The 27,469-nt window shown below is 40.4% G+C and overlaps 1 protein-coding gene across 1 annotated transcript in view; it reads left to right on the forward strand.

Moving 5' to 3' along the window:
* LOC129771913 (cubilin homolog) overlaps positions 1–25,993 on the forward strand; it is a 48,465-nt gene extending 22,472 nt beyond the window's left edge. Inside the window, exons 7-14 of the mRNA XM_055776049.1 lie at positions 682–2,079; positions 2,141–2,481; positions 2,539–2,899; positions 6,265–6,591; positions 6,649–6,833; positions 6,897–11,261; positions 24,816–24,902; positions 24,961–25,993. Coding sequence (XP_055632024.1) covers positions 682–2,079; positions 2,141–2,481; positions 2,539–2,899; positions 6,265–6,591; positions 6,649–6,833; positions 6,897–10,595 — 6,311 coding nt within the window. The 3' untranslated portion in view covers positions 10,596–11,261; positions 24,816–24,902; positions 24,961–25,993. The remainder of the gene's footprint in view (positions 1–681; positions 2,080–2,140; positions 2,482–2,538; positions 2,900–6,264; positions 6,592–6,648; positions 6,834–6,896; positions 11,262–24,815; positions 24,903–24,960) is intronic.
* The last annotated feature ends 1,476 nt before the right edge of the window (positions 25,994–27,469 follow it).

A 27,469-nucleotide genomic window follows, 5' to 3' on the forward strand; every position in this document is an offset into this window, starting at 1 on the left:
TTGAACTCACTTGTTGCCAGCCCAATACTTTTGTGACGTGACAACACCTGTCTTTTTGCGGTTTCCGACTTTTGAACATTATGGTGTATTCTCAGTTCCGTTTCAAAACATACAAATAAACTTTGTCCTATGATTTGTCAACAAAGGATGAACGTGAATTCCTGTTTATTCAGTTTTTCAAAAAACAACGTGATGTGGACACCCTTTATTACCCTCTCCTCACCATTTTGACTTGTTTAAAGTACAGAGGCTTTAAACATAGAAGTTCGTTTGATTCTGCCTTGAAACACTCTATGTTGAACGAAAATGACGGTTTGTCGCAGCGAAGGCACTATTCGTAGCCTCAGTTGGTTGCGTTCTTCATTCTCTTATCGCTTCTTCTGCTTTCTCTAATCGCTTATCTTATCGCAAACATTTAACGCTATGTTCCTCCGTTGCGTTAGATGCTTGCACAGAGTAAATGTACGGAAAAATAAAAATGCTCCCAATTTTGATATATTTTCTGAATTTACTATCTTAAAGGTAACTATGTCTACGTCAAAAAAATTAAAAAGATGTATGCAAAAATGTTTAGTTGGGCAATATCCTCACACACTGAAAGAGTGCTGCCAACTACTGGTTGAGTTGGTGCGAAATCCTTCAGGTTGCATTTTGATTATCACCATTAGTTCTCTCTTCCAGTGTGTGGTGGCAGTTTCTACACAGCAGAAGGCGTTCTGAGGTCACCCGGGTTCCCGAACGAGTATACTTCCGAAAAAGTTTGTGAGTGGATCATCACGGTTCCCATGGGGCAGCAAATTCGACTTAACGTGAAAAGTTTCATCATGGAAAAACATCACAACTGTATATTCGATGGATTGGAAATTCGTAACGGTGGTACGGCCAGCTCTCCGCTGATCGGAAAATATTGCGGAACGGACGATTTCAATGGGTTGATTTCATTCAGTAATAAATTGTATTTGAGGTTTTATTCAGATAGATCTCGAAATTACGCAGGCTTTGAGATAGAATGGGATGGAACTGCAACCGGATGTGGAGGTGTGCTAAACTCGCACAGAGGATCAATCATTTCACCCCACTATCCTGAACCCTACGGCACCAATGCTGAGTGCTCGTGGAGAATAAGTATAAGCGCGGGCTCTTCGATTCATATCGTGTTCACCGATTTAGAACTAGAGAGTCATTCGAACTGTAGATATGATTACTTGGAAATATACGACGGTCGTGATGTATCTGGCAAAAATTTGGGCCGATTCTGTCATATCGATACTGATCCCATCCAGCTGAATACAGAGAGCAATCATGCGTATGTACTCATGAGGAGTGACGACACTAATCAAGGAAGAGGATTCAGCCTGAAATATAACATTCTCTGTAAGCGAAATATAACTGGCTTCGAAGGAGTCATTGAATCGCCCAACTTTCCGAACAAGTATCCTAGCACTATAGATTGTTTGTGGACGATATCAGTCCCACCAGGGAACAAAATAGACATCGAATTTTCCCACTTTGAATTGGAGAACAATCTGCTGTATGAAAATAATAAATCACATGTTTGCCACTTCGATTATATAGATATCATCGAGCCCGAGGATGAGCGTTCGTTGTCCACAAGATATTGTAACCAAATGCCCGCGAAAATGACCTCCAAAGGTTCGTCTGTGCAAATTGCCTTCCACACGGATGCTAGCAGTGAAAAGAGTGGCTTCAGACTAGAATGGCACATCAATGGATGTGGCGGGATACTCACCAAACCGAATGGATTCTTCTCGTCACCCAACTATCCCAATGAATATCCGGCGAATACGCAGTGTCACTGGACACTTTCCATGCCGCCAGGCTACAGAATAGAGCTGGCGATATACAATTTCAATATGGAGTCATCAGGCCAGTGTCGGTACGATGGCCTCACTATATCGAACACGGAAGATTTCCAACAAGTGATCACGACCATTTGCCACACACAGAAAGATCCAATAAAACTCACGAGTACAGGGCATATGCTGTATGCTAAATTTTTCAGTGATCATACGTATACCTACAAGGGTTTTATGGCTACCTATACGATGATTCCATCAAGTAAGTTACAATTAGTAGCATTTTTCAATTCTTCTTACATACACGCAACGATACATTGCAGACTGCGGTGGTGTTCTGACGTCTCATCAAGGATTCATCTATTCTCCGAATTATCCCAAAAATTATCCGAGCAATCAATCTTGTGAGTGGACTATTAGAACCGATCCCGGCTATACACTGCAGTTCCACATTGAGGACATTGGCATGGTGAACACAGGAAATTGCTCGAAGGACTACGTTCAAGTTTTTGATGGTTCAGAGCAAGGCAACAGCAAACTGTTGAATACTTACTGTGACAGCGAAAATATAACTTCGTCTGTTTCCAGCGGGAATCAGTTACTGGTCGTGTTCCATTCGGATCAATCACTGGAGGCTAAAGGATTTCGTGCAAATTATTCCACCGTAAGTATCTTGTGTTAATTCAAGCGATAAGCACAAGTAAATTTTTTCATTACCTAGAACTGTGGGGCCGCCGTAAATGTCACGCAAGCGGGAATTATTTCGTTGGAAAACACCTACAAAATAAGGTCCGAGAATTGTACCTGGATTCTATCGGCGGATGACCTGACGCGACACGTCACGCTCCAGATCATGCACATGAACGTGGTCGAGGTGGACGGGAACTGTTTGGCAAATTTGACCATCCACGATGGAAATGGTATCGATGCTCCCATCCGCTACAATGGATGCGGTAGTAAAATACCCCCCGCCATCGTCAGTAACGGGAACACACTCACAGTACACATAACATCCGAGGACTACAACTTGTACAACGTAATGGGAATGCAGTTTGTTGCTAGCTATATGGTGATGGATAACGGTAAGTGTTCATTTTCAAATTAAAGCAAAGAAACATTCCGGCGTGGGTTTTGTAACCTTAAAAAGTATGAAGTTAGGTGCATTCGAGAGGGAGGATCGTGAAATTGTAACTGATATAAGGGAATACGTGAGGACACGTCTCAAAAACAATTTTCGCCTTTTTAGACAATAGGTTGTCCATGACGTTAGTCAATCAAAAAGTTGCAGAACATACGATCAACGTCGCTCGCACTGAACCAAATTTCTCACGTGTTGCATTGAATATTTCCGGAGTTATCGGAAAACAGTATAAATTACCTTACATTCATACAGTTAATGAGCTAAATCTTCCTAAACTTCATTAGGGCGAGCTTGTAAATCTGTACCCATATTTGCGAGGGTTACCTGTCAGCGATTGTGAAGAAGCAGTTCCAGAAATTCTCATTGGTATTGATTATTCGCAGTTATGACCGGTTCTTAAAATACGTGAAGGAAGACTTCAGGAGCCAATGAAAATAGCCGCGAAAACAAGGTTGAGTTGTACTTTATTTGGAGTCACTCAACAGCAGTGTTCTGCAAGATTGAATGAAGCAGCATGTTTCAATAGAGTGTTTCCCAGCAAACATTCAATCGTATAACTTGGCATATTCTAAAATAATAAAGCGAAAAATGTGATTTTATTTGCCACAACAGATTAAGTCGTAATTGAGTATAATAAACATCGGTTTTATGATATGCACTATCGCAAAATTGAACTAATGGGTATCATATATGCATATCAGGCAGATGTAGCTCGAGAGTCACATAAACGTATAATTTGAATCAATGTAGTACTGCGAGAAATCGTGTTACATGTTGTGGAATATCATTTAACAGTAAATCATATTAGGTCGTAATTGAGTACATTTTTTTAACATTAAAATTAACATTCATTATAGCATATATATTGATAACATTTTACAATATATTTTTTGCACCCAAAAATCAATTATTGTGGTTCCATCGAACAGCTGGTGTGACGAATCCATATAGTTGGGATGGGTCGAGAGATTAATCTTTTTAAAGGGGGTATTGAGCAGCAGTACTCAGTAGAATTCACAGGGATTCAAAACCTCAGGCACTCAGATGATGTAGTTACTAATATTTTCTCTAATACGCATTTTCAATTGATGTTTGAAGTCTGTCATGTTCCGTTGAGTTCGTAGACAGAGTGGCAGTTGATTGTAGCGATGCTTCCCATAATACTTGAATGATTTTTTCATTGCATCAGTCAGGGCCCGAAATCTTCGAAGAAGAAAAATGAAGACTAACTCTACTCTCAGTGGCTTCGCTTCGACTAGAACTGCTTCGCAGTCGCCGTCAACAAAAAGTGAATTGAATAGAAAATGAATTGAAATGAAATGAATTGTTTCAACTGACTTCAATCCTCATTTATACCCCCCTAAGAACGAAATTGTTCCCGCGTACGCAATTTCATTTTTACGTCCATATAAAGAGGAACGGAAACTTGATTTCTGATGCAAAAAATTATAGGAGGTTGTGTCCAAGACATGATGTAGAACTACGCTTGTTCTACATCATGTCTTGTTGTTCATGTCGCTTGGATATTATTTTTGAATTTTGCGAAATTTTAGAAACAACTGTTTAGTAGAATGGTTTTGTCGCCATGAAATGGTTCCTTATTGTAGAATCAGTTGACGATAATTTATTGATGATCCATTCTTGCTCACGCAGAACAATACACAAACTGATCGCATGTAGCACTTGTCAATGCATTATAAATTTATCTCGAACGCTATTCCGATAACCTTATTCGCCATTGACATACACTCGGGTACAGGTGATTATGCACAACAACACCACTATTCCACATCTCATAACTACATTGATCTTTCTTTGGCATCGAATGGAAACAACAAAAATGGCAATATTTGCAAGTATCAAACATCAAGCTACATGTAATTTAGCATTGTCTCAGTGGAATCGCATCTCTAGACATCGTTCTTACAACGAAAACAAACAGGCACCAAGCAAGTGTTCATCATAGCATGCATACAAAGCCATACATTGTTGGCTTGAAGCGACTAAGAATATAAACACTTCTCATCATTTCGTGCTATTCTCAAAAGGAACGCTTTTGATAATATTACTGGCCTCGAAAAAAGTTGCTTTATTTACTCATGCTCGAGATAAGCGCAGCTGTTATTCTTAGTGAATAAAGCAAGCGAAACCCAATCACATACAAAATACTAGAACGAGATCTACTTTGCTGGTGACTAAATAAACGGAATAAATTCTGTCTGTTAATCTCAATAACCTTTGAAAAGATGTGTATTCCTTCATTATGATCAAGATTAGCACAAATGTCATCCTTGTTTGCGCTTGGTACGCGAATCCAAATAACTCACAACATTCCAGCCCGATATTCACTATGATTAAGCTTGCTATTCTTGCTAAATAATTATGTGGCGCCAACCTTCACGCCTGCTTCACTACATTTCGATGCGTTAATGCAATGTCAAAGGCACCAACGAAGCGCTTATGATGACGGAAAACAAGCGATGTTCACTGCTTCGAATAAATAAAAAGACTGAATATTTGCCTCAGCAGAGATCCATTATTCATATCCTAGCGCAAATATTCTTTTTTCGCTACCTCCCTCTTCGTTTATATTTATTATCTCGGCTGCATAATTTGCACCACCAAACAATCGTCCATCATAGCATTAAAATATTAGGTGAGTGTTGCATCGAAGACAGGGCCAATGCGCACGGGAGCAGATACAAATGTGATATTTGTACATACGGGTTATGAAGCATGCACGTATGTACACGAAGACATATATCGATGGCTTGAAGCAACTAAATATACACACACACTTTTCTCCGCTTTACGCTTTTCTCAACAGAAGCCCATTCTATAACTCTTTGCGGTCGAAATTAATTTCCCTTGAAAGAGATTATCTTATCTTTCCACGCTAATAATATTTTGTTTATACCGAGTACCGTCACATACGAGGTTACCACATTTAATTCTTTAAAATTTTCTGAAAAAAAACTGTATATCTGTTTTCTTAGCAAAAAAACGAAGTCCGTTTTCGACGCGTCAGGGTACCGTTCTTTGAACGGGCACAATTCTGAATGAAGTAGCTTCACTATTTTCGTCATTACGGTTAGAGTTCGACTGAAAGAGCTGTCAATTTTTTTCTGCTGACTTATGGGTTACTAAGATTGATGCTGCATGGGTAGTTTCGTAAGTGCGTGTGAAGGAAAAACAAATGAAAAATCGGCAATTTTTTGTCCATTTTTTCATTACAAACGTTGTATCTTAACAAACAAAACGCTCAAAACGCTGTATCAACCCAAACTAACGAGTGCTTCATTTTAGTCTGCGGAGGAGAGCTCACATCGTTCGCAGGTGAATTCGCCTCTCCAAACTATCCGAATTCTGCTCCAATGAACGTGGAATGCGTCTGGCAGTTGAACGCATCCCCCGGCAACAAGCTTCAGCTTTACGTTCAATCGTTGAATATACTAGAGTCAGAGCATTGCAATACCGATTACCTAGAGGTTCGGGATGGCGCTGGGAAGCTGATCGCAGACTACTGTGGCGATAATCCGACCATCAATCTTACTTCGTCGAACAGTTTCTGGGTCAAGTTCAGAACAAGTGATCAGGGAGTGTCGAAGGGATTCCTCGCGGAGTATTCATATGGTTCGTGTTATTTTTATATATGCTTTTCTTGTATATCTAATAATTCTACTTTTGAAGAACATTCCAACGAAGTTACTGGCAGAGAAGGGACAATTGCATCTCCTATGTATCCACGCGATTATGCGAGAAATGAAGTTCATTCGTGGAGAATCATTGTTGACGTTGGATCTATTATTTCGATGAAGTTCGACGCGTTCGAAATCGATGCGAAATTTTACGAATCATGCGACGGACAGCTTGAGGTAAGGAATTGATTTTCGCTTCGACCACATTAAGGGGCTTGAAGAAAACATTTGATTTCGCAGATCTACGACGGTTATGACGACTCGGCGGAACCACTGAAGGCGGAACTTTGTGGCCTAACAGCGCCGGAACCATTCAAGTCGACCTCCAATGTTGTTTTCATTCGGCTCGATCATACGGATGCTAACGGACCTTCCAGATTTTTGCTGAACTGGGAACAGATAGGAAAATCGGAACAACCCGTTTACACATCCAATGTTGATTACTTCTGCGGAGGTTACCAGAAGGTTATAGTGTTGAACGACAGTGACTCGACCTACAATCTCACATCACCAGGATATCCCAATGGGTACTTGACAAACTTGAACTGCAGTTGGATTTTTCAGTCAGCGATATCGACTTTCCATCCATTCCTACAGTTGAACTATGTTGATTTGGAGGAAACCAATGAATGCTTATCGGATTATTTGGATATTTCGACGTCGCCTGATATGCTCACATGGTCCAAATCGGACGTAATATGTACATATGGTTACAAAATTAAATCTTCATTCCACGGAAAACCATTTTTGAAGGTGGTATTCAGAACGGATTACTTTAACAATCGTACCGGATTCACAGGTAAGGTATCCCTGCGATGCGGCGGGGTAGTAACGGAACCAAATGGTGTCATTGAAGTGCCATCCAGAGCCACACTCTACGGAAACGTTAACAGTCGTGCTTACGACCCTGTATGTATGTGGAATATTACTGTCCGCCCAGGGCGGGTTATAGAGCTCCAGTTTGAGGTCCTTAGAATCTCCAAACCACCATCCGAAGGATGCATCGGATTCGTTTCGGTTAAGAATGGAATGGATGAATTTTCTCCATCATTGGGGACGTTCTGCGGTAATGAACTACCGGGGAAGGTCACTACGTCAAGCAATAGGGCTTTCGTGAAATTTGACAGCAATCAGGTTACGTCAAATGAATTCCGGGTCGTTTATCGAGAAGTAGGCCCACAATGTGGGGGACAAATACTGTTGACGAAGATAAACTCGACCGTGGTAGCTACGCCAAACTTCCCAGAGATACCACATCCACACACGGAATGTGTTTGGACGGTAATGGCTCCATCAGGCGAAATCATGAAGTACAGTTTTGAGCGATTAAGTTTGAGATACTCAGTTGGATGCTCGAGTGAGTACGTGGAGTTGAGAGATGGCGGTACATCCAGCTCAAAATCACTGCTCAAATACTGTGACCATGATTCGTATCCCTCGCAATTGACAACTTCCAATGTTTTGAGAATCCATTATTTCACCGATAATTCTGACCCTGGAAATGGATTCAAGCTACGGGTATCACTTGCACAATGCGGAGGCTCTATTCGGGCCCCAAGCGGAACCATTCAATCGAAAAATTATCCTCTTCCCGGAGGATACCCTATGAACACTGTGTGCGAATATTATATCTATGGTAGTTTAAATACAGTGCTGAATATAACATTCGAAGATATTCACCTTCCCACTGTTACGAACTGCTCGCTAACTGATAATATCCAAATATATAGTGTGATTCCAGAAGAAAACTTTACAGACACATTGATTGGAACGTATTGTGGTACAAATGATCCATCGCCAATAGTAACCGAAAACAATCAAGCGAGAATTGTTTTCACCACATTCAACACAAGACCAATCAATCGTGGATTCAAACTAACGTTCAGTTCTTCCAGCACTCCGTGTGGTAGTGAAATCAACGCACCGTCCGGTGAAATCGCAAGTCCCGGATATCCTGACAACGGGTTGAAATTCAAAAGATTATGCGAGTGGGAGATCACTGTCCCCGAGGGAAGACGAGTGAAGATTGAGTTCATCGATCTGGATCTATCTACGAATGGTGTATATTATCTGCAGCACCTTAGTTTCTACCATGGGTTCGATTACTCAGCACGCATAAGGTACGTTACGGCTGGGTACGACAAGCAACCGATTTACTCCAGCAACAATAAAATGGTCATCAATTTCTGGTCCGATGTATCTTCGGGAAATAGAGGATTCAAGTTGCGTTTCAGTAGCGACGAGCCATCGATTTGCGTTGGTAATCTGGGTGGTTCCGAGGGAATAATTGCCACTCCGATCAATCAGAAAAGCTACTTGTGCGAATACAGTCGAACGACTGCTTCATTTTTCGATACATCCAAACGGATAGGAACTCTCGCTATGCATTTCAGTGACATGAAGGCGGGACCATATCTTAGCCCATGTACCCTAAACACTAGTGGCATCTTGGTCAAACGCGGCAATAGTCCAACCTATCTGAAAAAATACTGCGGCAATGGAACGGAAGCCGATGTGGTCAGGTCTCCGTTCCCTGATGTCTCAATCCTAGCCCTGCAGAATGTTTTCCTGGGCGAGGTGAGATTTAAACTGGAATATCGAGTTCATACTTGTGGAGGAATGTTCGGAAGTGAGCTAAAAAGCCTTATGCTACCCGATTTGCTGAATAAAACTGGTCCCCTGGAGTGTGCCTGGTATGTGGAATATCCAGAGAACACCCTGATCAACATTGAGTTTGCCAACTTCCGCCTGAGTCAATCCTGTGACGAAGAGTACCTACTGATATACAATGGTCCTACCGCAATGAGCCCTCTTTTGGGACGCTACTGTAGTGGCGCGAGTGTTGAGCCTATTTCAACTCAGGGACGACATGCCTTCATAGAGTACCACTCGGGAAACGTGACCCGCAGTGGCAGTTTTGAACTCAAAATGTCCCAGATGGTAGCTGGATGTGGCGGAACGCTGCATAAAAGTACAGATGTTTTCGGATCACCAAGCGTGAACGGCAAATACCAATCAAACACGGAATGCGTTTGGACGATCCGTGCCGATAATGGTTATCATATCGGGTTCAGCTTTGTTGGAAGGTATAACATCGAAAAAAGTGTAAACTGTTCCAAAGATTACGTTGAAATTTTCGACCGTAAAGGGGATGAATGGATGAGCTTGGGGCGAGTCTGTGGAAAGGAAATCCCTAGTACCTACAACTCGACTGGATCCATGATGAGAGTGTTGTTCCGATCAGACGATACAGTCGAAGGAGATGGATTCACGATAAAATGGGAACAGAACTGCGGCGGAATCTACCCGGTTGAGCAGGAAACTGGCATAATAACTAGTCCTAACTATCCACTGAACTACGACCGTATGACCACATGTAACTATACCTTCCTGACGAAGGAGAAGGACACCTTTATCAGTTTGAACTTCCTCGATTTTTCACTCGAGGATGGTCCACAAACGTCGATCTGTATCTATGATAACGTCACAATTTATAAACAAATGGAATATAGCGACCCACTGGTTTGGGAGAAAGTCGGAACCTATTGTAAACAAAACTCACCTGGACGCATGAGGATCAAAAATCGGGCCGCAATTTTGTTCCGAAGTGACCGATGGTTAGAATCACGAGGCTTCAAATTCGAATATAAACTCAATAAGTGTGGCGGTTTAATCACCAAATCAAAACGGATAGAAAATCCCGAAACGTTCAGCGCAACGAGTGGCTTCGGAAATGGTATAAGCTGCATATGGAATATAACAATTCCGGACGGGAAAAAGGTGGTGATTCGTTTTGAAGAGCTTGAGCTCGACCACTCCGATATGTGTTATTATGATTATGTGCATGTGTACAAAGGTCTCGAACGCACGTCGGACCAAAAATTGGCATCACTGTGTGGAAATTTAACCGGCCATGCACCGGCTATCACCATAAAATGAGGTCACGGCGTTGTCCACTTCAATTCGGAACAATATACACCCAGCAATCCTCGATTCTCGGCGCTCGTACTATTCGCAGACGATTGCGACCGCGAGATAACACTTGATCAGAATTCCAGAACATACAATCTGTCATCATCGAGCAGTGACAACAACAAAGTCCAGGACTGTCAGTTCATATTCAAAGCACCCGATGGGTTCGGGGTTCAACTATCATTCGATCTGTTTCACATGGAAATCTCAGCGAACGCCAGCGGTTGTACGGAAAACTTCATCGAAGTGCGTGATGGTTTGGGACCGTTCGCAGAACTTATTGGAAAGTATTGCGGTCACACCAAACCACCCACAGCAAGCACCTTCAGTTCGTCAATGTACCTACGAATGGTTACTGATTCTTCGCAGCGGGGAAAAAGCTTCAAGGCGGTGGTTTCGATAGCGGAGTCACCGTGTGGAGCAGGCTTTCACGATTTATCCAACAACCAGCCGCTGATTTTGAAGAGTTCTAATTTTGGCACCGGTAATTATCTCCCCAACAGCAGATGCATGTGGATTTTGGAGGTTCCAGCAGGAAAAACTATCAACATCGAGTTCCTTGATTTTAAACTGCAAGATTACAGTGATGAGCGAGAGGAATGTCCCGATCGGGTGGAATTTTTCGACACGAATGTAAGTACAATTTCTTGTTTTAAAAATTTGTCTAGATACCTTTTCAATTGTGTGCGTGAATTTCCGGAATGATTTTTTTCCTTTTTGGTATAGAAGGAATATGTTTATTAAACGGTATTACGAATGAAACAAAGGATATTTTAGTATCCATTTTATATTTATTTGTTTGTCTATCTTTTAACAATAAAAAAAAAACAAAAACGGAAAAAAATATTTGTAATACCACATATGCATAAAAATTGGATTCTAGTCGCATATATATTGTCCAGTCGCATAGGAATATTGAACGAAAACTGAAAACATGTTAACTTTGCAAAATCACTCGAAAACGAAAAAAGCACCTCTCTGATATTCGGATATGCAGCAATTCCAAATGAAATCGTGCTAAAAATACAGATTTTAAAAAATTATAGGAGGTTGTGTCCAAGATACGACCGCATTGTTGACGTAGAACTACACTGTTATTTTATATAAGTCGCCATACATTGGTGAGTGAAACTACTAGGAATATAAACACTGAGTCGATGAGTCATCATTTTGCGCTCGAAAAAAAATGCATTACTTTCTCATGCTCGAGAGAAGCGCAGCTGTCACCCTTAGTGGAGGAAGTTTTGCTACTGGCAAGCGAAACCTAATAACACACAAAATTCCAGAACGACATTTACTTCTTGGTGACTAAACAAGCGAAATAAACTCTTTTTGTTCATAACAACCTCGAAAACAGTAACAATGCTTCATTATGATCAATATTAGCGCAAATGCAATCCTAGTTGAAGGCAATTTTGCGACTGGCACGCGAACCCAAATAATTCGAGTAAGACATTCAACATGCTTGGTATTCCCGAAATAATTTTCTGGCGCACTAACTTAACGCCTGCTTCGCCATAATGTCAGTTTAATGCATTGATGCATTCTCAAAGGCACCAACGAAGCCTTTATGATGACGTAGAGCAAAGAATGTTAACAGCTTGGAAAAAACTGAAGTATGCCACACAGCTTGTACACTGCTGTAACACCCATCGATGCGAATTCGCTGATGAGTTTTTCAAGAGCGACCGCCTTCACCACCAGCGGGGGTGCTTGATTTTGGTTGCTGCCTGGGTAACGGCGTTTACATTTTCGACCGACGCTCCGAAATCGCATACTTCGCTATTGTTCGATGCGGTGTCACACTCGCGAAGGCTCGGTTCAGTGCGAGCGCTTTTCACTGCACCAACATCGCGTGCATCATTAGATGACGCTTGCCTCGAAATTTTATTGCCCCTGGCAATGCGTTCGTTTTTTACAGGACTCGAGCCTGCCTTCCTCTCCTCCTTGCTCCTTGAGAGAATAAAAACACACGATACGAATAACGCGAAAAACGAAAAGAAAAAACCACACGACGATATCCAAGTTGGATTACCACAGGTGGGGTCCAATCTTAGATCGAAGCGCAGCGAAAGCAAAGTGAACTGGATTGCTCAACAGTCCGATGTCGAATGAAAGTTTGCCTCAGCGAGATCCACTATTTATACTCTAGGCAAGTATTCTCCTTAATTCTTCTACTTTTCCTTCGTTCACGGAGACTTTAAATCCTACGATTTCCCCTCCGTTGGTCGACGATAAGTTGAGTTGACAGCTCTGTTCGGGAAAGCACACAAATGAACCGAACAAATGTATGGGAAAATGGAAACGCTTAAATTTTTCATGAATTTTAACCATATACAAACCAGGGAATTCTTATGTATAGCATATTAAACAAATCTTACGGAATTTCCGATTCGTTTAGTATGTAAATCGCCAAAATCCGTTCGCAACAAAAATAGTTATTAACGTTAACTTTATTTCATAAAAACGTGACCTGTTTTCTGATTTGACACCCTTAATGAAAGACATAGTTCTACGTCAAAACTTGTATTTTTGATTCCAAAGAAAGTATGTATTCCGTTTGGGATGGAGGAAATATGAGTATTTCACAGCAATTTTTTGACTCAAACGTAACTTTTGAAAAGGGCGTATCGATTTTAGTAAGAGAAATCTTTGATAATTTATATCTCAAAAACTATGAGTCGTACCGAAATAGTGTCTTAGAAAGAGTTATAGAGTATTGATGGTTGAATATGAAAAAAAATATACACAGAGAAAAGAAATAGTACTCTTTTTTTTTACTTACAAAATAAAAATTTAGTTTGCAATATCCAAAATACATATTTTTTATTTTTTCATACAAAATAGAAGTCATGCAGAAAATTTAAAAAATGGGCCCAAGATGGTAAAACTATTTCTGACGAACTTTGTGGAACATCGATTTTTTTGGAATTTTCGAAACTTCGAATTTTTGTATGTTAACAATCGTTTTTAGCCACAAATTATGAATCCTGATGTGATTTAAATCAAAAAAAGGTTATTATCAATCTCCTTCTAAATGTAACCATTCTCGAAATATTTAAAAAAAATATTTCAAATTTATTGTCTTTTTTAAAGTAAATAATCCCTTTTAATATGTTTGTCGTGTTATACCGTCATGATCATTAAATTTTATGAATTTGCTTATAATTTCCAACAACTTTTCAAAATACATCATCATGGTTCATTTTTTGACTCAAGCGTAACTTTTGAAAAGGGCGTATCGATTTGAGTAAGAGAAATTTTTGATAATTTATATCTCAAAAATATGAGTCGTACCGAAATAGTGTGTTGGAAAGAGTTATAGAGTTAATTTGAAAAAAATATACACTGAGAAGAAAAATTAGTACTCTTTTTTTTATTTACAAAATAAAATTTTAATTTGCGATACTAAAACACATGTATTTTTTCATATATTTTTCAATTTTTTCATACAAAATAGAAGTCATGTGGAAAATTTAAAAAATGGGCCCAAGATGGTAAAACTATTTTTGATGAACTTTGTGGAACATCGAATTTTTAGGAATTTTCGAAACTTCGAGTTTTTGTATGTTAGCAGTCATTTTTAATCACAAATTATGAATCCTGATGTTATATATTTAACCATCATGTTCATGAGATTTTATGAATTCGCTTATAATTTCCAACAACTTTTCCAAATACATCGTTATGGTAAAGACATATGTTTAGGAGTTACGTTACGAAACATTCGAAGACATGTGGGTTAATACAAAACGTAGCGAAACTAAAAAATCTTTTTTTATCTTAATACATACTTCAATCAATCAAAAAAATTGTTGGAAATTATAAGCAAATTCATAAAATTTCATGAACATTACGGTATAACACGACAAACATATTTTTTTTTTATTTAAATCGTTTATTTTTACAGGCTCAGTTACATAGGTTTAAAGGAGCCGAACTCCTTACTGTATTGTTACTAGTATATAAACATTTTTCCTTAATTCTAATGTTAATAATATAGGAAACCGATTACTCGCGGTCGACTCGAGTTTAGAAGGGTGACATATTTTCTTCAGGAAAAGGAGGGGATATGAGGATATATTGACAATGATCACACTCACACTCTCAATCACACTCATCACACTCAATTCTTAAACCTATCTTATATCTAATATGTATTTACATTTCATCTTATTCTTAAGAAGGGATCCGATCTCTCACAAAGGAAAAGGAAAAGGAAAAACTAAGGGTGTAAGGATAACCAAACAAACATATTGAAAGGGATTATTTACTTTCAAAAAGACAATAAATTAGAAATATTTTTTTAAATATTTCGAGAATGGTTACATTTAGAAGGAGATTGATAATAACCTTTTTTGTTTTAAATCACATCAGGATTCATAATTTGTGGCTAAAAATGATTGTTAACATACAAAAATTCGAAGTTTCGAAAATTCCTAAAAATTCGATGTTCCACAAAGTTCGTCAAAAATAGTTTTACCATCTTGGGCCCATTTTTTAAATTTTCTGCATGACTTCTGTTTTGTATGAAAAAATAAAAAAAAATAAAAAATATGTATTTTGAATATTTCAAATTGAATTTTTATTTTGTAAATAAAAAAAAGAGTACTATTTTTTTCTCAGTGTACATTTTTTTCATATCCCATTTCATATTTCCATCAATACTCTATAACTCTTTCTAAGACACTATTTCGGTACGACTCATAGTTTTTGAGATATAAATTATCAAAGATTTCTCTTACTCAAATCGATACGCCCTTTTCAAAAGTTACGCTTGAGTCAAAAAATTCCCAATTGCTGTGGAAAACTCATATTTCCTCTAACCCAAACGGATTTCACACTTTCATTCGAATCAAAAATACTCATGTTTTGTCATTTGTCGATTTCATTTGGAATTACTCTATACGTTCCCCCAAATACTTCCATTAGCCGTAGTCAACTTTGGAATCTAGTTTCGATTCTCTCAACCCCAGTTCTAATTTTGGGTGACATGAACTCCCATGGTACTGGGTTGGGCGATCTTTATGATGACACTAGGGCGGCTATTTTTTAAGATTTATGTGACGATTTGAACTTGACTATCTTGAGCACTGGTGAAGTGTCACGAATTGCAAAACCTCCGGCTCGGGAAAGTCGATTCGATCTATCTTTGTGCTCAAGCTCGCTATCATTAGATTGTCAGTGGAAGGTCATCAATGATCCCCATGGTAGCGATCACTTGCCAATCAATTTATCAATCAAGTGTAGTTCGCAATCCACTGATCCATCTCGAGTTCCTTTTGACCTAAGGGTGGGTTTAGACTAGTAATATATTCATGTGAAGAAATATGATGAGATTTATAGAAATCGCATCAACTGTTTACACTAGCGTGAACTTCTATAATGAATATATTCATATTTTCGGTGAATTTATTCACCTGAAGTAGAACTGCATCCAACTTTAGTGATTTCTCACCAGTGAGAAATTCACAAGCGTTTACATATGCTGAATTTATTCAAGTTATATATACCTCGAATAAGTGTATCATATTTATTCTCACCCGTTTACACCTATATTCACGTGAATAAATCCATCTATAGCTATAGATCTCCCTAATGTAAACCCGCCATAACAAGGAACATCGACTGGCAAAAATTTGCAACGGCGGTAACGATCGGTGTCGAATCAATAAATATACTTCAACCATTGGAAGAATATCGATTCTTCGTCGATTTGTTGTATCAGGCTCACTGGAAGCACAAAAAAGAAATGTTCCAAGTGCTTCGTTTAAAAGAAAGCCAGCCACTCCTGGCTGGGACGATGAATGCACAAAATTGTATTTGAAAAACTGATGCTTTCAAAGCTTTTTGTAGACATGGAACATCCACACACTTCGATGAATATTCAAAGCTTGAAATACAGCTGAAACAATTAGTTAAAGCAAGAAAAAACGCGGTTACTGGCTCATTAGAAAATTGTTGGAGAAAATTATTCTTCGAAGACTCGATCAATGGATCGAGACAAACGATTTGCTATCAAGTACATAATTTGGGTTTCGCCGGAGCAAAGGAACAAACGATTGCCTAGCGTTGCTTTCTACAGATATTCAACTGGCCTTTGCGCACAAAGAGCAACTGGCCTCAGTATTCCTGGATATTAAGGGAGCTTTTGATTCGGTCTCCATAGAAATTCTGCCAGACAATCTGAACAGATGTGGACTTCCTGGAATTTTGAATAACTTCTTGTACAATTTATTGTCAGAAAAGCAAATGAACTTCCCCCTGGGACAACTGACAACTTCCAGAAATAGTTATATGGGTCTACCTCAAGGCTCATGTCTCAGCCCCCTTCTTTACAATTTTTATGTGAAAGATATTGACAGTTGTTTGGCAGAACATTGCACGCTAAGACAGCTTGCAGATGATGCTGTGGTTTCCGTCAGAGGTTTCCATGCCGATCACTTGCAAAGACCATTGCAAAATTCCCTAGATAGCTTGTCTTCCTGGGCAAGGAACTTAGGGATCGAATTCTTGCCGCAGAAAACTGAACTGGTAGTGTTTACTCGAAAGCGGTCCCCAGCCCAATTACAACTTAAGCTTTTGGGAAGAAGCATTACCCAATCATTGACATTTAAGTACCTTGGTGTCTGGTTTGATTCAAAATGCACTGGGAATACCCACATTACGTATTTGAAGCAAAAATGTCAGAAGAGGGTCAACTTTCTCCGCTCGATTTGCGGCACGTGGTGGGGAGCTCATCCGGGAGATCTTAGAACGCTTTATAAAACATCTATTCTATCTATTCTGGAGTATGGATCTTTCTGGTTTCTCTCAGCAGCTAAAAGTCACCTTCTAAAATTGGAACGAATTCAATATCATTGTCTACGTATAGCTCTCGACTGTATGCACTCAACGCATAACAACTCCTCTACAGAACCGATTCTGGGAACTTTCTCTCAGAATACATGTAAAATGCGGAGTCACGAACACACTTGTGATTGAAAACTTTCAAACAATTCTTCATCTCAATATACAATCTCGGTTTATGAGAATTTATCACCACTAGATTTCGTCAGATATTTGTCTTCCATCGTTTACTCCAGACCGTGCTCACTTCACCATCAGCAGTTCCTCAATTGAATACGATCTGTCGATGAAACAAGCAATACTTGGGATTTCAGATCAGCTTCGACCAACTTTCATTTCCCGTATTTTGAGCCAAAGTACCAAAAAGTCAATTGCATGAAAAGATACTTCACTGATGGGTCTCGCCTTAATGGATCCACTGGCTTCGGTGTTTTCAATGAAAATTTGAGCAATCGACTTCGCATTGGGGATGATCTCCAACAAGCCTGCAGACCATTACTTCATTTTCTCGGATAGTCTCAGTTCGCTTGAGACTCTCCAATCGATGAAACCTAGTAGGCACCCATCTTATTTCCTCACAAAAGTGAGACAGCAGATGAGTGCGCTGATCGAAAAATCTTATAAGATAACTTTTGTATGGGTCCCCTCTTATTGCTCAATCCCTGGCAATGAGAAGGCGGACACTCTCGCAAAGGTGGGTGCTCAGGAAGGCGAATTGTTTGATAGACAGATTTCATACGATGAATTTTTCCAATTACTGTGTCAGAGTTCCATCTTGAATTGGCAAACCAATTGGGACACTGGAAGTCTTGGGCGGTGGTTATATTCAATTATTCTAAATAATCTTAAATCAAAGCAATGTCTGTCGGTGTGGAAACGGTTACGATGACATCGATCACGCAGTTTGGCAATGTACGGATAATCACGCGGCCAGAGAGTATGTTTTGAATGCCCTTGATACCCAAAGAAGACAACCCTATGTTCCTGTCAGAGACGTGTTGGGAACTCGCGACATCTGCTATATGCAGTTGATCTATATATTTGTGAAACGGTCTAGTATGAGAATTTAATGCTTTTGTGTTTTTTTCTTTCTCGTTATTAGTTTGTTTGTCTTGTCCCCTCATCTCACCATCGCCCATTCTCGACAGCTAGTCGAACACCAGATGCTATCCCTGGTCATTATGCACAATGCTACAGTGCGTGCGGCAGCCCTCGGTTGAGACAATGATACCTCATATCCATATCCCTAACCTGACCCGTCCCACAAAAATTGGTGTCCATCTAACCTCGAGTAAACCGCGAGTAATCGGTCGAAGCCTACTAAACATAGATTTAAGTTGAAATTTTGTATAAACAAATCTTGAATTGGCGGCTCCGCAAAGCTTATGTGATTGAGCCTTACAAATAAATGAATTGGAAAAAAATATATCATGAATACAACAAGCAAACCAAACAGCTCGAAAGATTAAGCCGAGAGCATTCAATCGACTGTATCTATAATAGCTTCTCCCATCAGTTCGTCGTCAATTGGCTTCATCTCCTATGTGCAGCGCTGAGTTAGATTTCGAACTAGTGTTCACAAAAGTCCAAATCGATGACACGAACCTACTCATTTGTGCCGGATACATCCCACCCGAACTGCGTGCTAACGTTTTATATATGAGGCGTTTTGTCGATGCAATTAATAACGCTCTTGATTGTACCCGCGATGGTGATACAATCATCGTATGCGGTGATTTCAATCAAGCTAATCTCCTGTGGAAATCTGAAGAGTCAAACTTTGTAACTGCTGATACCAACAGCGTGGAAACGGCAAGTGCCTGCTTGCTAGATAACATGGCCTTGATGAATCTGAAACAATTTTGCGGAATTTTGAATCCTTGGAATCACATTCTTGATCTCGTATTTTCCAATGCTGATTCATGTATTGTTCACGAAGCTGCTGTTGCAATAGTGAAAATCGATCGTCCTCATCCACCGTTAGAAATAACACTCGTCTTTAGCGGCAGCGAGTCATTGTTTGAGCACGAAGACATTCCCCAACTGGATTTCAATCGCATTGACTTCGTTGCATTGAATGCTTTTTTGGCCGATATTGACTGGACAGATGCTTTGTCTTGCACTGATGTGGACCTTGCCGTGGAGAAGTTTAGCAATCCTATTTTACAGTGGCTTGCTTCTAACGTTCCAAAAAAGCGATTGCCTGCCAAGCCGCCTTGGGGAAATGCACATCTTCATTTTCTAAAACGCAAAAAGAATGCATGTCAGCGTCATTACCGGAGACTACGATTCATACAGGACTCTCAACTGTTTTCTTTATAAGCAATACGTTGCCAAAACGCAAAGTAGCCTCCATAGAAATCCTAAACGTTTCTGGAACTTTTTCAACTCTAAACGCAAGAGTATCGATGGTGTGCCTGCTACGGTGTCTCTGTTTGATGAAGTTGCAACTAATGCTTCGGATAAATGTGAACTCTACGCAAAGCATTTTGTAAGCGTTTTCAATACTGCTAGCGCAACAATGGGCCAAGCTAAGTCTGCTGCATCCGCTGTTCCGGGTAGTATGTGTGACTTGAGTCTACCGGTCATAACCGAGGAAATATTACATACTGCAGCAAAGAAATTAAAATCGTCCACAGCTCCTGGACCCGATGGAATTCCAGCTGTCGTATTCAAAAAATGCATTGAAATTCTAACTTCGCCACTGTGTCGCATATTAAATCTCTCACTACAACAGAAGAAATTTCCCACGCTCTGGAAGGAATCTTATATGTTCCCTGTTTATAAGAAAGGCGATAAACATGACGTGCGCAATTACAGGGGAATCACATCTCTATGTGCTGGCTCTAAGTTGTTTGAGACTATCATGTACGGTCATCTATTTTCTCAATCGAAAGCTTACATCTCCACGGATCAACACGGATTCTACCCGGGTAGGTCAGTGACAACAAATCTGCTCCAATTCACTTCCGAATGTATTAACCACCTGGAGAATGGCAAACAAGTTGATGCCATCTACACCGATCTGAAAGCCTCCTTCGATAGAATTGACCACCGGATTTTGCTATGTAAGCTCTCTAAACTTGGTGCCTCGGCTGCTTATGTGGACTGGCTCAAATCCTACCTTTACGACAGGAAACTTTGTGTAAAGATTGGCTCATATAGTTCAACATGGTTTCAAAACCATTCCGGCGTCCCGCAGGGCAGTAACCTCGGACCACTACTATTTGCACTCTACATCAACGATGTCTCAGCTCTATTGGGTGTTGGTTGTAGACTGATGTATGCTGATGACCTCAAAATCTATAACGTAGTCGACAGCCCAGCTGACTGCGTTCACCTACAATGCCTGTTAAATCTGTTTGTCGAATGGTGTAAACTGAACAACATGATGCTCAGTATTAACAAATGCTCCGTGATAACATTTTGTCGCTCTGCCAATCCGATCCACTGGGAGTACAAAATTGATGATATAGTTATTGAACGAATGCATCAAGTAACAGACTTAGGAGTTCGGCTTGACTCTAGGCTGACCTTCAATGATCATCGCTCCATAGCTATTGATCGTGCCAATAGATTGCTAGGACTCATCATGCGGACAACTAAAGAGTTCACTGACATGCATTGCCTCAAAACGCTCTACTGTTCGTTGGTTCGATCAATCCTTGAATCCTCGTCAGTGATTTGGAGTCCCTATCAAGCTATTTGGATCGACAGGATTGAACGCATACAACGACGATTTGTTCGTTTCGCCCTGCGCTTGCTTCCTTGGAGGGATCGCATTAATCTCCCTCCTTATATTGATCGGTGCCGCCTGCTGGGAATGGATACCCTTGAACAACGACGCTCTGTTCAACAAGCAGTCTTTGCAGCGAAGATTTTGAATGGAGAAGCTGACTGTCCCAGCCTACTTGCAAAAATGTCACTGAACGCTCCCACCCGGATTCAACGACGAACTCTGGATCAGATGCTGGCTGTTCCATTCCACCGCTCGCTATTCGGTTACTTTGAGCCGATGTCCACTATGACAAGAGCATTCAACGAAGTGTCACATTTGTTTGATTTCGATATGTCTTCGACAGTGTTTAGACAGAAAATCCTCCGCTCTAGACATCCTCCACATCATTAGGTTAAGTTATTTTCATTAAGACTATGAGTCAGATGGATTAATAAATCAAATCAAATCAAATCAAATCAAATCAGAGCTGAGGGAAGATAGTGAAGCTTCTTCACACTTAATATCTCGGTTGATTAATGAATCATGGAAAGTGAAACGTGCGTCATCTGTTGGAATAACCCTCAAACTGAGTGATGATCATTTGTGAATATTTCATATCGGAATATTCAACCATAAGTAAGTAAATGTTCAAAGGGTTCCGGTCCTGATGGCATTCCGTCCTTGTTCCTGAAACGCTGCTTGCCTGCTCTAGCAACACCTCTAGCCAACGCTTTCAATCTCTCCCTGAGTTCGGGTGACTTCCCATCCTGCTGGAAAAAATCCTACGTTTTTCCGATTCATAAGAAGGGTTGCACAAGGACTGTACCTAACTATCGTGGAATAGCCGCTTTAAATGCTACATCGAAGCTTCTCGAGCTAATTATTCTCGAAAGATTGGCTCAAAACTTTGCTCACTGCATTTCTGTGGATCAGCATGGTTTCATGCCCAAGCGCTCGACGACTACTAATTTGGTCACTTCTTTCATCATCCATGAACTTGAACAAGGCCATCGAGTAGATGCTATATACACAGACCTCTCTGCAGCATTCGATAGAATGAATCACGACATTGCTTTGACTAAACCTGCTGACCTTGGCTATCTTCCTATTTGACTGGTCGGAGCATGTCTGTCAAAATTGGGAACTACGTTTCTCCTCCCTTCCCCTAGGACCATTCCTGTTTCTGCTACACATGAACGACGTCGTACGCCGATGACCTCAAGCAGTATCTCGTGATACAGAAGCCGAGCGATGATGTTTTTCTACAGTAACAGTTGGAAGCTTTCGCCGTGTGGTGCCAACTAAACCGCATGTCACTCAATGCATCGAAATGCTCCATATTTTCATTCGGTAGACAACGTGCATTAATTCAACATAACTATGTTCTAGAGGACACAAGCTTGAAACGGGAATCGACGGCCAAGGATCTTGGTTACTACTTGACTCCAAGCTTACATTCAAGGACCACGTCGTCTACGTGGTGTCAAAAGCTTAATTTCAACTCGGGTTCATGTTCCGCTTCGCCAAAAAAATCAAGGATGTCCCTTAAGCCTTTGTATTGCTCTTTGGTTCGACCCATATTGGAATATTCAGCTGTAGTATTGTGCCCGTACTACCAGAACGAAGTGAGCCGCATCGAAACAATTCAACGAAAGTTTATCCGATTTGCTCGGAGACGTCTTCCTTAGCATGACTCTCTCGCATACTTCATTGGGGACTTGCTTCAAGGCAACATCGACTGCTCTTCGTTGTTAAGCTGTCTTAACATAAACTGCCGCCGCCGTAATTTACGCTCGCATGTTTTTTTATACAACCGTCCCTCACGAACAAATTATGGATTCGACGAGCCCATGCGAAAGATGTTTATTTATTTGTTATCAACAGGCCTGAACAAGAGTGCCCTAATGATATACTTAAATCTAACTTAAATTCTACCTAATATCTAAGGGCATTAGAAAAAATCCTTTTCAGATGTGAACGGGTCAAGTTAAAATCGTACGAAGTGTGCGAACGGTTGAAAACTCGGCACATACTTGAAACGGGTTCATTATACCCGTAATTAGTGCGTGAAGAGGGGACACAAATGAATGTATGAGAGCGCAAAGTTCGTGTCCTTATATTAAAATTAATTAATTGGAGAAGAGTAGAACAGTCGATGTTTGAGAGGATCAGGTCTGATACGAATATCGCTTTAGCGACGTCTCTACGTAGATTTAGTGAGTCTAGTCCAATTAAATTAGAGCGATCTTCATAATTTGGAAGATTTGAAGGATTGTTCCAAGGCAACGAAAGCAGAGCGAAACGAACGAATTTGCGTTGAATCGCTTCGATTCGCTGAACGCCATTTTGATAATAAGGCGACCATACCACACAAGCATACTCGAGGATTGAGCGGACCAACGCACAATATAGAGACTTTAAACAATGTATGTCCCTGAAATCTTTCGTAACACGAAAGATGAATCCTAGGACTCTGGATACTTTACTGGTGATATAAGCTACGTGTTCTTTAAATGTTAACTTAGAATCGAGAATGACGCCAAGATCTTTGATGGCCATAACCCGGTTCACAATGACATTTCGTAATTTATACGGGTAGGCAATAGCTAAACGTTTCCGCGAAAAGATGATAATTGAGCATTTTGCTGGATTCAAAATCATCCTGTTAATGTCACACCATTCATCAAAAATGTTGAGTTGCTGCTGTAGGTATGCTGCGTCATCAAGACAATTAACGGTGCAAAATAGTTTGAAATCATCTGCGTAAGAGAGTTTGTGGCACTTCAGACAGAAATTAATATCGTTGAGGTAAAGTAGAAAGATGTAAGGGCCAAGGTGACTTCTTTGAGGTACGCCAGATGTACCTCGAAATGGAGAAGATACAGTGTCACCGATTTTCACTGACATCACACGATCGGTCAGGTACGAACGTAGCCAGTTCAGAAAGTTGCCATGAAATCCAAGACGTTGTAGTTTGGCGACGGTAATTTCATGGTTTATCTTGTCAAATGCAGCTGAGAAATCTGTATACACAGCATCAATTTGTTGGCGTGACTGTAGAGAGCGAGCGATGAATGAGGTATACAATACTAGATTTGTGGATGTAGATCGTTTGGGAACGAAACCATGTTGTTCATCAGCGATGTAATTGCTGCAGGCATGGGAGATGTAGTCCAGAACTATCAGTTCAAAAAGTTTGGAAACCGAGCAAAGGCTAGCGATCCCTCTATAGTTATTGACATTTCTTTTGCAACCTTTTTTGAAGACCGGGAAAACAAAAGAATTTTTCCATGCCTTTGGAAAAGTTCCACATGACAGTGATTGGCTGAACAGAAGACTCAGAGGCGACGATAGACTGCTGGAGCACTTTTTGTACACTATAGAAGGGATACCATCTGGTCCAGGATTTGTAGAATTTTTGATAACGTGGCAGGCTTCTTGTACTCTGCTAGAACTTATAGCAGCCAATGTGCAAAACCGTTGTTAGGGTATCCATGTAGATCTGTTTACAACCAACAAAACACTATCGAAATGATACAATTCTGACAAAATAAAATGCTACAAACGTCAAAAATGGATGTTCCATTTCTAAATGATCTTTTTTTTTGTCTCATTTACAGGTGAAATCAATTGTATACGAAGGCCTCGGCGAGGACGTGTTATTCAGAGGCAAATCAACCTTCTCTAAAACAGCGTCATTCTATCATGTAAGTAGTCCTTAACATTCAATCTACCCAGTTCGCTCAACTACTGTTTTCCTTCAAGGGCACTCGTAACCCAAATGGGCATCACATCTATTGTGGCGACTCAACACTTCCCTCCGTTTATCATTCTTCATCGAACAAAATCTACGTTCGATTTGAGAGCGATGCTTCGGTCGAAAACAAGGGCTTCCGGTTGAGCGCCCAGCAGAATTATGTTTGCAGTAGAAACTTCACGAGATTGCAGGGTCGCATCAGCAGTTTTTATATGAACAAACAGGAAGATTGCACGGTTTCCATCCAAGTGCCCGAAAACTATACAATTGCGTTGTTCTTCACAAACTTTTTCGTTTATTATACCAAATGTGACAAACAAGCGATCAAAATTTACGATGGTTTAGGAACAGATAAACTGTTGGCGTCGCTATGCCAACATGCCTTGCCAAATCCAATATTTTCGGAGGGAAATGCGATCCGGATTAATATTCCCCGAGAGGGAGCAGACTATGGGTCAAGTACATTCGACATAACATATGTTGCAACCGATCAAGGAAGGGGGTGTGGAGGAGAGCTATTCAATTATGGAGGAGTTTTCAGCAGCCCGTTGTATCCCAACAACAATCGAACGAGAATCGAGTGCATTTGGACAATTTCCGTTCCCAATAATATGCAGGTTGCGTTGAAGTTTGATACTTTCGATATGGGCAGCAAAACAACGTGTGGAACGGATTATGTACAACTGTTGGAGACGAGAGGGGACACGAGAAGAGTTGTGCGGCAGCATTGCGGCGGAGAGACTCCGGCCATTTTCAGAAGTGAAGGCAGCGTGATGCAGGTGTTGTACAAACAGACTCAGAACTTTGGGGGCACCGGCTGGCTGGCGAAGTTTATGGCGGTCGAAAAGGGGGCTCATGTGACTGAATGGTAATCTATTTGTTAGGTATATATCATATTTTTATATTGAACTAACAAATTAGTTTCCGAAAATAAAACGAAAACGACAGGCTATCATATTCAAATATTCAATGTTATGTTGCAGAAGTCATAAGAAGATATATAATAAAGCATGTTTCAAAAAATATACAACATTCCAAGTTGTTACCTACAAAACGTCTTTGATTAAAAATTATACCTAAATCATATCTAATCAGTGTGTCAATTAATATCCGAGACACAAGCTATATTTTAGCAACCGGAGATGTCAACTAGGGAATTCGTCCCGTGTCGTAACTAATCCGCTGCCTTATCCTGATTCAGTGCCTTTTATCTTATTCCAGAAACTAATGCAAAATTTGAAAGAAATTTTCAATGGTATTCAGGCCATTCAAAAAGCCTAATTTGGATTGCTGACCAGCAATCTTGCACTTATTGCACTCGTCCAGCCTTAGCGACTTACTGGATGCTGGGTTCGCCGTAGAGTTGTGCCAGTGCGTGGTTCATTCTTCTTCTCAATACTCCGTTTCCCGGTTCACCACCGTATATTATTCTGAGCACTTGGTGTTCGAAAACACCAAGTGCTTATGAGTCCTCTCCGAGCATCGTCCATGCTTCGTGAACAACCGGTCGAATCAGGGATTCCGTACGGGGTCGAAGTTTATTGAAGCTCAAAGATTTGCGAAGCCCGTAGTAGGCACGACTTCCGTTGACTATGCATCTTCGAATTTCACGACTGTTTTTGTTCCCAGCTGTTATCAACGAGCCAAAGTAGACAAATTCGTCTACCACATCAAGATCATCGCCATCGTCACCACACTACTACCTAGAAGAATTTGGTTGCGATCAGTCCCTCCTGTTACCATGTATTTGGTCTTAGACGCATTGATCCCAAGCCCAAATCTGCCGCGGTGTAAAAATATGGTCCATCGTCGAGATAACTTTCCACGAATTTCTTTACTATTGGCGATATACAGCGAAAGAGGATCTGAGGAAGAATTGTACGTTAGTTCCCACAATTCAGCTTGTCGCCTTTTTTTACTGCCTTCAACAAGGATGGCATTTGCGCTTACCTTCATTACAATGAAGCAATGCAACTCTTTTCGAAATTATTGAGATTAACAGACAGAATTTATTTCGTTTATTTAGTCACCAAGATAGTAAATGTCGTTCTAGAATTTTGTATGTGATAGGGAATCGCTTGCCAGTAGCAAAACTTTCTCCACTGAGGTAACAGCTGCGCTTATCTCGATCATGAGAAAGGAATGCAACTTTTTTCGAGACCAGTAATAATTACAGAAGCGTTTCTTTTGAGAATAGCACAACATGAAGAGAAGTGTTTATATTCTTAGTCGCTTCAAACCTCCAATGTATGGCTCTGTATGCATGCTGTGGCAAACGCTGGTTGGTTTTCGCTGTACGAACGATGTCTAGAGGTGCGATTCCACTGAGACAATACTAAATAACATGTAGCATGATATTTGATACTTGCAAGTATTACCATTGGTGCCCCCGTGGCCCAGTGCACTATGGTCCAGGAGGTGCATTTAAGTGGAAATTAGCATCTAGAGCTCGACAGGGATTTTCTAGACAAAAACTGTCTTCGACAAAGTTGATACATATAATAGAGCGCTCATTTT

The sequence above is a fragment of the Toxorhynchites rutilus genome, chromosome 2, assembly GCF_029784135.1.
Source record: "Toxorhynchites rutilus septentrionalis strain SRP chromosome 2, ASM2978413v1, whole genome shotgun sequence".
In the NCBI taxonomy this organism is placed as follows: Eukaryota; Metazoa; Arthropoda; class Insecta; order Diptera; family Culicidae; genus Toxorhynchites; species Toxorhynchites rutilus.